At 40.2% G+C, this 12,158-nt stretch overlaps 1 protein-coding gene and 1 long non-coding RNA gene across 5 annotated transcripts in view; one reads left to right on the top strand and one right to left on the bottom strand.

Annotated features, from left to right (window-relative positions):
- The window catches only part of LOC134586612 (uncharacterized), an 880,984-nt gene that overhangs the window by 565,160 nt on the left and 303,666 nt on the right, over window positions 1–12,158 (bottom strand). The window lies entirely within an intron of this gene.
- Window positions 1–12,158, top strand: part of STAG1 (STAG1 cohesin complex component) — a 127,322-nt gene that overhangs the window by 91,167 nt on the left and 23,997 nt on the right. For all 4 annotated transcript variants that reach the window (XM_063442237.1, XM_063442236.1, XM_063442235.1 and 1 more), the window contains one exon: window positions 9,756–9,835. In XM_063442237.1, the coding sequence (XP_063298307.1) occupies window positions 9,756–9,835 (80 nt within the window). The remainder of the gene's footprint in view (window positions 1–9,755; window positions 9,836–12,158) is intronic.

Here is a 12,158-nt window from a genome sequence, read left to right as displayed (position 1 = left end):
TGGTGAAATTGACACTTTTACAAGGACGCATGCTTGTTTGCAAATCAGTCGTCGTCGTTGTTTACGTAGGAATAATCCTATGTATTTCCAATATACTCTGGCTCGTCAGAATGGCTGTGTGCTCTGTAATAGGCATGCCCTTACATGTGGCTTGGCGGATGGGGGGCCTGAAGGAGGATTTGAATCTCCCTTATACGAAATGTGGATCATATTGACCCCCCCATTGGCCTAGAATATTTAGTATTTCACTCACCTTGAGACATGGGTTGATTTTGTAAGCTTTGCTCTGCACCGGCTTCTACTTTTTAAATCAAGTTGCAAGGAAGAAGCTGGTATTTTTAACATGATCAATTTTATCCAAATTTGGACAATCTAAAATGACGGAGTATGTGTGCGGATATAGGGCCCCTATCCGTTTGTGTTAAGACTAGATGGTCTGAATGGTTCTTATCTGCCGTCACATTCTTTGTTTCTATAGGTTAAAATGTTCAAATGGATTGACAAAGATCCGTGGCAGAACTCCAGGTGCTCACTGGCACTGATAAACATTACAGTGGGCTACAGTGATAATGATGCTTAGAGAGCCCTTTCAAAAAATATTTTCATCCTAATATAACATTACAAACTTAACAGAGTGTGTTCTGGGGTGATTTGTTTTGAAAGTACAGTTGATCTTTTTATTGCTTCATAAACCATGTGCAGGCATGTATTAATATATAATTATCACATTGTAGACAAAATACAAATATGGCTGTAATAAAAAATGGTTTGCTGCCAGCACTAATTACACCCTGTAATCGTGCAAGTAACACAGGCACTGCTTTTATTTGCTGGCATCTTCTAGGCATAGTGTAAAATTAAACAAACACTCAAGCATGATAAAATATATATAATCTTTAAGGCATTTATGCTTGCTTGTCTCAGCCCCTGTCCGTGGTACTGAGTGGTAACCGAACCAATAATTTAATATCGCTAAAATGGCTTTAGAAATCTATTAGTTTAACATGAAATTGGTAATGCTAGTGTTGCTTTTAGTTTCTAATAGCAGTACTTATACACTGCTTTCACTGGCCAGCAGATTTCTACAGTAAAATGGTGCCATAGTGCCATCTGAGGGTTTTGGGATCTTTGTCCTGTCAGCCTCTGATGAGGTGTCTCAGGATCTCTTTCTATTTGTCCTTACATATTCTGTTGATTAAAGTCCTTATCACATGTTATCCTCAGGGGATTAAGTCTTTAGGCAGCTGATTCAAGCCTTTACTAGTCAGCCTTATTTCGGGTATCCGACCAGAGCTTCTACTATAAATACGCTTTTCTCTTATTTCTGAATATGATTTCCCAAAGAGGTTAGCAGAAAAACAAATATTAAGCTAAAAAGGATTATTGAATAGAATCAGCCCTCTGTGTGAGTTTTGGTTTCACGTGGTAATTTTAATGGAAAATATAAGCACACACAGTCGCCACCTTCTCACAACATTCCAATTCCATCATGTGAATTTGTTAGAGAAGCTTAATTTTTTTTTTTTCAATATTTATATTTTTGTCAAGTCCTTTACTCTTGTTTTCTTCCAACTGAGTTTACTACAAGGATATAATTGATTTTATTTATTTATTTATTATTATTATTTTTTTTTTAAGGGAGTGGTTGGGTCTTTAGAAAAGAGCGAGTAGTTTTTGAGGTGTACTGCAGGTCTTAAATATCTTTCCAGGACAATGGAGCTCAGAACTGTAGCATGAAGCCCACGTAGTAGACACTGCCAATGACACATTGTATGTAGACATTCTGTTAAAAAGCATGAATTGATAGGCTTTAATATACATGTACAGTGTGGATTCAGCGCCCTCCAATGGCTGGACTGATGTTTGCACACAGACTGGACATATAATATGGAGTAATATTTGCAAGTTATATAGTACTTTTTTTCTATACTCAAATAACTAGGACATGTTTTGGTTTAAACTTTACAGTTTTGTTCTCAGATCACCAAGTTTCCGAAAATATTTATATATTTTTAAATTTCTTTTTTTTAGCTTTAAATGAGTATCTTTCGATTTATTATTTTAGGCTTCCGTTATTTATTTATTTAAAAATAAAACAATACATATCGTACGTATCATACAGAAATACAAGTCAAACAGTGCATTACACAGAGGTACATAAGCCTTTTCCATAGTGTCATGCCTCCCTCCACCCTGCACATCTAAGGAATCATTGGATTTCATATCAGGATCAGAGGGATAATAACAATGCAAAGTTTTTTTCACAAGTTATGTATAGCTTAAACATATTAGACAAATGTCTAAAAGAAAATATAACGAAAACAGAAATAATTGCACATTTATGCATCTACAAATTAAGAGAGTGACCCAATAATACTCCAAAATATGTAGTACAGCTAAACCTTATCAGCTGCCCATGACTGGAATACGGATGCACAGTACTTAAGCCAGGGTGCCCATATTTCCTCATATGTGTTTAACTTCCCCAACAATGCCCAATGCATCTCTTCCAACAACCTGGTGATCTCAACCCTCCTTATCCACTGTTCCCTGGTGGGGGGGTCCCTGTAAATTTCACCAAGTAGTCCTTGGCATAGAGTGGAGAGTTTGACTTTTTTTAAAAAGTGTTTGGCTACCCCAGGAGGATCTATGAGGGGGAAAGTATAAATTAGTGGATACGTTCAACACATACAAAACAAGACCAAACACACTATTCCAAATGACTTAATGTCTTTCTAACCCCAACAGATGTATGTCACTCACAGCTGGGATAATTGAGTGCAAGAACTCAGGGCTTCTATATCACATAATGATAATTTTGTAGGATGACTATTGTGTTTGGAGGCTAATAATTGAGGTAATTACCATGCAATAGATATGTGTCCAGTTCTTAAGGTACAATTGTATGTGAAGCTCTGTTTCACATATTCTTTGGTAAAATGGGGTTTCCTTTCCAGGATGTTGTTGGATTAATGCGTATATACTAGATAATGGCATTTTAACCAACTTGGAAACCTCACATAGTACCTCAAATTTGGTGAGTTCCCAGTGAAGAAAAATTGTGACCATCAAAAAGTGGTTCAGTTGAGAGAAACTGGGTAATTCTAGTAAAGTGGGAGTCCTGTCCCTCAAAATGGAACTCTTAGGGGCTTTCTTCTTGATTAGAATAGAGGACAAAGTACATTGTGTAGTTCCCACCAATCTAGTCAGTAGTGCGGTTTGACTGCCTCCTGCTGGCAGTGAGAGATTTTCTATAATAGGCATCAACAGTGAGATATCTGTGGATAATTGCATAATGGAGCAGAATTTCCTCCAAAGTGGTAGAATGTGCCCAATTAACCCCTTAAGGACCAAACTTCTGGAATAAAAGGGAATCATGACGTGTCACACACGTCATGTGTCCTTAAGGGGTTAAAGGGTGATGATCCCGCCTATATGTAGTTAGAGGAAATGCCGTTCAATTTAGTGAAGAATTGTGGAAGAGCTATAGTCAAAGTCTGCAATAAATAAAGAATCTTCAGTAGAGACATCATTTTCAAAATCTCCCTAAGTCGTATATTGCAGAGTCCACAAGAGGGACGCAATTAGCTCTATATAGGTCCACTACTGTCAATATCAGGTAGACTCCTAAATATTCAATCCCAGAGGTTGCCCATTGAAAATTATAGGAATTTAACAGCGAGGTTCGTACAGATATGGGCACAGCTAATCCCAAGATTTCACTCTTCTAATTACCTTAAAGTTGGACAGGGAGCCATCTCTTCATCGACGTCCCATAGGGACTGACTTGGATTGGAGTTTGAGAGCAGTATATCATTACAGAAGGCCTTTTTTCTTCACCCGCGGGTATTTTACATCAGATATCATCTGATTTTCTCCCGACTGTTACAAACAGTAAGGGGAAGAGTGGGCTTCACTGTCTGGTGCTGTTACTAGTTAAAGGATGGGAAAAACTGTCCATTCATTTTGACCTTTGCCTAGGGGTTTGTATATAGCCCTCCGTCAACTGCCGAAATCTAGCCCCAAGCCCCAACTCCTAAACAGCAAAAAGATAGGACCAGTCAAATCTGCCAAAAGTCTGGAATCGGTAGGAGTATTAGTTTAGTGACGTTAGCCCTGTGAATTATGTTAACAATCTTGGTAGTATTGCCACATGCTTCTCTGCTTGGGATGAAGTCAGATTGGTTAAAGTGGATTAGTACCGGCAGGAAAGGCTAGAGACGAAGAGTGAATGGTTTAGCAAATAGCTTCAGGTCAGTTCTGATAAGGGATATTGATCTATAGCTACTGCATGTAATAGGGTCATAACAAGACTTTGCATTGATCATACCATTTTATGATTTTTGTTTTTGTTGCATACCATGGATGTCCGTGTGTGTGTGTATTTTCTATCTATCAATGTAGAGATATATAGATAGAGAGAATAATGTTTTGATATGTGTAGGTGTTGGAAATATGTATTTAATCAAAGTAGTAACTAACAGCTCAATTTAATAAGCTTTCTGAATGATTCAATACTGTTACAAAAATTTCCAAATTATTTATCTGCATAAATTCCTATAGACTTTAGTGATGACTTCTGTAGATAAATGACTTGGAAACTATTCTAACCATATTGAATCATTTGGGAAGCTTATTAAATTGAGGCACAAGTGTTAATTGGCTGTGTGAATCCATTAATGGCTGAGGTCAACCAGTGCTATGGTTATATGCAATGTAAATTGGCACTCGTATTTTCCTTATTGCCCATGCAAATTGGGAGTTGTTACTGTTAAAGATCTTCATGTGTTAAATTCATGCATATATGGTTTTCTGTGCCAATTAATTTCTTTAAATAGTTCAGTGTCTGACACTGGTCTTAATTGTAGACTTGAGCCAGGGAAACAGCTGTGCTTTTATTTCTGTTTTGAAATAGAATTTTCTTTATCCTTTTGTGCCAACATTACTGTAAAAGGTGCAAAGGTTTGTAAGTGCTTTACATGGTGCCTGTGATCTTTCCTTTTCTTCATAATGTGTTAAGAAATATCCCAAAAGGATCCCCTAATGTTTTCTGCTCTATCAGAAATAAGATGGGTAGGATATGGTAGGTTTATATGTAGTTCATAATTAAACACAATTTAGTAGCTACGCAGCACATACTGGTATGTAAAATAATGCAGCAATGACTCACCATGTCACCAGTATCTCTGCTGGAAAACTATGTATTATGTGCCCAGGTCAATGACCTGTAAATCTTGACTTTCAATATATCAAATGAGAAAAACAAATAGTAATGGCTACGAGGGGAGTACTGTATGTATTACTAAATGTGCATGGGCACATACTTAATGAAGAATTGGCAATTAGCCAACATTTCTTTATTTCCATGTCTTATTTTTTTGGTGATATTTGAGATGAAGTATGTGTAATGATATATTCTTGTTTTTATGATATCTGCAATTGCTTTTTTACCTACATTTTCCTTTTCACTTTTCCATGTTCTTCGCGATAACATTTTGAGATCACTTATTGAAACCATAACACTGTAGTGTCAGACCCCACCTGCAGAGAGTAAAAAAGCATTTTACTTTTCTCCCCTCACAGCACCGGTCTATGCAGGAAACTCGCCTTGTTGCTGAGATCATGGAAATCGAGCATCTCTGCAAATCCAATGCTTTTCCATCAGATGGCAGAATAGCAGGGTTTTACTCTGCACTGTTTTCAGCTGCGGGGTTAAAACAGGGGAAGGACAGGGCATCCACACCACTTTTTTTTTCTCAGTGAAGTGGTCTGAGTGCCATGTCCCTGTCATTTTGAAGACTGCATGTGAAAACATTGCTGTTTTGCAGGATTTAAATGCATTGCAGGTTTTAAATGCATTTCTAACGTTGCTGCTGTCACTCTGTGTGCCACTAGAGGCGCTATCATACAAATAGATGAGTGAAACTTGTAGAGACCATCTGATTAGTGCTCGTGTGTGACAAAACACTGCTCTGCAAGTCTCCCAATTCTATCCTATGGGAAAGCATTGGGTTGGCTGAGGTGGGGATCTCCTAACTGGTTAGCAGGGCACTATAGTGTTGGGAATACACATTTGTATTACTCACACTACAGTGTTCCTCTGAAGTGTGATTCTAAGCAACACAACTTCTACATTTTAGAACCGGTTTAATATAAACTGGTCCTCTTCCAAGTCCTCACAAAATTCTTCTTAGCCGCATTAATAACTCAGAATTTAAATGTTTGCCTGGACAGGAGTGATTGGCTGCAGGTGCTCAGGGAGTGTTTCTAAATGGTTGACTTTAAAGGGGCAATTAAGGCACCGTAGCTACTGCAATAATAAAGTAATTATGGTGCCTGATGTCCCCCAGCACTTTCTTGGCTTCATGGGGTAATAAGTTTTTGAACAGGTTGTTACAGTAGTTGTTTCCCCAGGCAGCCTTTTGCTGCACTGACTAGTGCAGAAGCATTAGCCCATGCAGAGAAAGGGGTGAATGTGTTGAGTTAAAAGGGTCAGCTGCCCATTGCAAGTAATTGTACGTACAGTTTTTAATCTGATCTAAAATGATGAGCGACCAGTGATAGGCTGAGAGAAACAGCTGACTTTCAACCTGTGACTGCCGCCCCTTCGCTGCTCAGTTTCCCCATTAACAAGAGCAGTAAAGGAGAGTGATAGTGTAACCTAGTGCCCCCTTAAACCTCCTCTTAGCACTGGTGAGTCCTACATTAATTTTACACACTGATACATAGAAGGTTCTGTTCTGGTTCTGTATACCTTTACTGCACTTTGTACTAGGGCTATAGGACATTTGAAAAGCAATAGTTTGAGAAAAGGTGGCTGTGTGAGTCTTCAGGGAGTCCTAGCTCAGGTCTTACACAAGTTTAACCTCATTCAGCACTCCCTTTCCTCATATAAGTGGAATTCATGTTTTATTTGGTATGCTTCTACTACTCTTCTTTTATTTATTTTTTTATATCAAAGAATATCACATGGGGATGTTTTACTATGTATCTAGTATCAGTTAAACAAGTGGTTAAACCCCTAGTTGGGATTCCATAATGAGTCCTCATGCCAGCTTAGTAGGTCCCCTCTGGTTGATGCAGCACATAATATTTATCAGGTCTCTAGGCAACTGCCCACAATAAGTTGTATTTTGTAGCAGTAAGGTCTTTCCTAGCACATCAGTCAGTTCAGCTAATGTTAATTATGTTACACATGAAGTAGAAAGTTTAGTTGAAGACCGGATTGCTAAACTGATGTCATGTATTGAATTTGCCTCTGACACAAAAGATAAGAGCCAGGGAGTTAAATGATAGCAGCATAGTTCTAATGCTCACTACTAGATCATTCTTTACTGATCTGCTTCATTTATTCTTCATTATTGCTTAACCTTCCAGATCACACAAGATTATCACACTGGAAACTTTAAAGCGTACACACAATATAATTTCTCTACTGTACCCATCCATGCTGCTGCTACATTGTATGCTTTGAGCAGCTTACCGGGTATGAATCTTTACATTATTATTATTATTATTATTATTACTGGTATTTATATAGCACCAGTATATTTTGTAGCGCTTTTCAATTTTATCAAATGGGGAGATGTAACAATAAATGAGACCATTACAAAAACTTACAGGAACAATAGGTCGAAGAGGGCCCTGCTCAAACAACCTTACAGTCTATAGGAAATGGGGCGTAAAACCAAACCGGACAGGAGGTAGCAATCAAACCGGATGGAGTGAAGCAGAGCTGGAGGATAGAATAGAGTGCTGCCCTTTAGGAGAGAGAGCAAGAGACAGGTATGTGAGGTAGAGGTTACTCTGCGAGGCCATAAGCTTTCCTAAAGAGATGGGTTTTGTGGCACTTTTTAAATGATTAAAGACTAAGGGAGTTGGCTGTATGGGTGTGAGCAGTAGACAGGAGAAGGTCATGGGCAGAGCGGAGAGACCCAGAAGGGGCATACCTGTGGATCAGTGAAGAAATATAGGAGGGGCTAGAATTAGTCAGTGCTTTATAGGTGTGGATTAGTACCTTGAATTGACTCCTGTAGGATACAGGAAGCCAATGTAAGGAGCGACAGGAAAGTAAAATCTGTCTAGCTGCAGCATTTATTACAGACTGTAGGGGGGGCAATACGACTTGTGCATGGACAAGCTCCTTAGAAGCATCTTGTGTAAGAAAGGGGCGGATGCGGGCTATGTTTTTAAGGTGGAATCTACAGGATTTGGTAACAGACTCAATGTGAGGCTAGAATAAAGTATAATGCCAAGACAGCGCGCTTGCAAGGATGGACTGATGTGGCTACCACTCACTTAAATGGGAAGCGAAAGAGGGGAATCAGTATAAGGAGGAGTAAAGACCAGGAGTTTAGTTTTAGAGATTGAGTTTCAAAAAGCGGGAGGACATCCAGTCAGAGATGGAAGAAAGGCAAGCAGTGAAATGTTGCAGGACGGCAGGGGAGAGGTCCAGGGAGGAGAGGTATATCTGGGTGTCATCAGCATACAGGTGGTATTGGAATCCAAATGAGGTAATACGTTTGCAAAGAAAGGCAGTATAAAGAGAAAATAGAAGCAGACAAGTACAGAGCCTTGGGGGACTCTAAGAGGAGGAGGTATTATTAGAAAAGGATACACTAAATGAGCACTGGGAGAGATAGGAGAAACGGTGTCAAAGGCAGCAGAGCGGTTAAGAAGAATTTGTGTAGAGTAGTGCCCTTTGGATTTAGCTGCGATTAGGTCGTTGGCGACTTTCATAAGAGCAGTCTCAGTAGAGTGGAGAGGGCGGAAGCCAGACTGAAGAGGGTCAAGGCGAGAGTTGGAATTGAGGAAGCAAGTCAGACGGGTAAGGATGAGTCTTTCCAAAAGCTTTGAGGAAAAATTGAGCAGGGATATGGACAATGGTTAGAAGGGGAGGACGGGCCAAGAGATGTTTGGTTTTGTTTTTTAAGATGGATACTAAAGTAGCATATTTAAGGGCAGCATGGACAACACCAGAAGAGAGAGAGCAGTTGAAGATGTGTGTTAAGGAAGGCACAAGACAAGAGGAGAGAGATCTGATATGGTGAGACGGGACAAGATCAAGCGGGAAAGTGGTGGGTCGAGAGGAAAGGAGAAGCGCAGCCACCTCTTCTTCAGTAGCCTGGGAGAAAGTCTGAAGGGTAGGAAAGGCATGATCCAGGTGTGGTTGAGAAAGAGAGGAGCAAGGTGGTGAGAATTCTTTAATTTTGCCGGTAAAGTAGCATGCAAAGCTATCGTCTGTAAGGTTAGTTTGGGGTTTGGCCACAGCAGGGCAAAGAAGGGAGGTAAAGGTATTAAAAAAGACACCTGGGATTGCGGGGGCATGAGCTAATGAGGGAGGAAAGGTATGACTGTTTGGCAAGGGCTGTGCTATATGAACACAACATGGATTTGTAGTGGAGGAAGTCAGACTGGGTGCGTGACTTCCTCCAGCAGCGTTCAGCAGAATGAGAGCATCTTTACAGGTAGCGTGTTTATTTAGTGTGCCATTACATCACACTTAACATTCACTAGCACCTCCTGCCTTTTAACTAAATTTCCTTTAAAGCTATGAAAATGTAAAAAATTAATTTTAAAAAATGTATTTATTTTTTTAATGCCCTTTCGGATGCATGAATGCACAGTATTTTAGGGGTGGTTCAGAACCAACTTGGGCTTTATTTATTTACACCTGTCTGCGGAAATGTAAGGGGGCGGTGGAGGGGGGGGACCAAGATATTATATAGTTGTAATGAGATTGCCTTCTTTTTCAGGATCGGATTGTTTCCATGACTTTGGATAAAGAATACGATGTTGCTGTTGAAGCAATTCGATTGGTTACCCTCATTCTTCAGTAAGTAGCTCCCACTAATTGATTAGTTCCAACAGATATTCATAAAATATGGTAAACTCGGTGTTCTATATACAGAACGAACATCTCACTTCTTCATGCATGTAGCCAGTACAAAAACGATGTTACTCTGTTGTATGTAAAGAAACTCTCAAACATTAAAAATATCAAAATAAATCTTTTATTTTATGTTGGTGTTCCTTTATTGGTTTTCATTTGGGACTGTTGCCAATTTGAAAAGGGAAAAAAAACAACACTACATAATTTGTAACTCCCTTTAATCAAGAAGCATGTGTCTATGTGGAACTGTTGTTTGTAGGTGGTCTCCACTCTCCACAAATCCAATACTTCTTATAGGGAATTAATGAATACGCGCTTCTCTGAGAAGCACTAACTCCATTCAATGTCATAATGCTTTGCACGAAGTCGGAAATGATCGCAAAGAGAATGTGCCCCTTGTGGCTTTGTCTGCCATACACCAGAGGCAAGGGGGCCTCATTAAAGCATTGCCTTGATTAATTTCCTTTTAACAGCTTATGATTTGATTTCTACTTATAGTTGTGCCATGTGCAAGAGGATATTTCTGTTGATCAGACATTTGAATAGTCAGAAATATTGGGAAGTCAAATTATCTTTTGTAAATATGTTTGATTATAAAATGTTTTTCGGTAACATAGGTATGGAAGGTACATAGTTGGACTTTAAGAAAGGTGGCGGTTTCAAAATTCAGTTGCCTCATCTTCTTGACATGGGACTGGCAGGCCCCCTAAATTGAAAAATAAAAGCAGCGGATCCAGTCATGTATATCAACATTTACATTCGCTATGTACACCCCAGCCTTCCTGCAATACAAACCATCTGAGTAGTACAACAGTAATGTAAAAATAAATGCACATTAGTGCCGGCGGGCCCCACCCATAGGCTCAGCAACCCCATCGGGAGCCATATATAATGTGAGACTTGTAGGTCTCTGTATAGGATAGATGGGCTGAAGACGCAATGTAGGCTCGTCACTCTACACCTCAAGGGTCAATTCCTGTGATCTCCGATTCGACCATTAACAACGATGGTTGGGCGAAATGAAGGAGGGTGATAGGTTCGGGGAATAAGCAAGTTGGATCACCCAATGAATGGTCCTCACTGGCCTTTGGGCCTCCGAGTCCAGGCCAAGTGTCACTCTTGTCATTGTGTATGTTACTGTGGCATCAGCTGAAACACCGTAGTAGAGGTGGTAAGTAACCAATGGTACCAAATGTCCATATATTTTGTCTTCTATCAGAGGCTTTAAAGGGACTCTCCAGGCAGCCGAATTTACTTACCTGGTTCCAGCGCCTCGTGACGAAATAGGTGGGCGCGAGCAGGGAGCAATCAGACGCTTCCATTTGGAAGCGTCATTGCTCCCTTGTGCGCATGCGCGGCTTTGCCGCCCTCTGAAGTCCTGAGCGCACTATCGCGCATGCGCGCGGTCGCGAGCTGAGCTGACTGACAGCTTAGCTCGCGGTCTCAGCCCGCCCCCCTCCTCTGCTGACAGGCTGGAGAGAGAAGGCGCACACACAGTGCCTTCTCTCTCCTGAACACATCAGACGTATTTTAATACGTCTGACGTGTACAGGGCCTTTTTAGGGCCCTGCGTGATTGGAAGTCCCTCTGGTGGCCGTCTGAGTCAATCTTCTCTGAGTCAATCTTCTCTGAGTCAATCTTCTCTGAGTCAATCTTCTCTGAGTCAATCTTCTCTGAGTCAATCTTCTCTGAGTCAATCTTCTCTGAGTCAATCTTCTCTGAGTCAATCTTCTCTGAGTCAATCTTCTCTGAGTCAATCTTCTCTGAGTCAATCTTCTCTGAGTCAATCTTCTCTGAGTCAATCTTCTCTGAGTCAATCTTCTCTGAGTCAATCTTCTCTGAGTCAATCTTCTCTGAGTCAATCTTCTCTGAGTCAATCTTCTCTGAGTCAATCTTCTCTGAGTCAATCTTCTCTGAGTCAATCTTCTCTGAGTCAATCTTCTCTGTGTTTACATTAGATTGCCTGCAGGGAGCTATAGATCTCACCTGAACAACTACATTAAGCTGTAGTTGTTCAGGTGACTATAGTGTCCCTTTAAATATGAGCTCCTCTGTGTAGTGGAGTTCTTCTGCCTTTGTGAATAACCGATTCAAAGAGGCCTAGTTTGTTGTCTCCAAAAAAGAGGGTTTAGCTGTTTATTTACTTTCCGAATACGGATTGTAACTGAGTTGATATAACGCAAACATGGGGTTTTAGTTTGAAGGAGCATAGGTGCAGTCTCCATAGGTGTTGGAGAGTCATAGAATTTAGTAAGCATCATCTGGA

This window comes from Pelobates fuscus, chromosome 2, assembly GCF_036172605.1.
Source record: "Pelobates fuscus isolate aPelFus1 chromosome 2, aPelFus1.pri, whole genome shotgun sequence".
In the NCBI taxonomy this organism is placed as follows: domain Eukaryota; kingdom Metazoa; phylum Chordata; class Amphibia; order Anura; family Pelobatidae; genus Pelobates; species Pelobates fuscus.
Note: the sequence above shows the minus strand (reverse complement) of the source record. Positions and strands in the feature narration are given on the sequence as shown.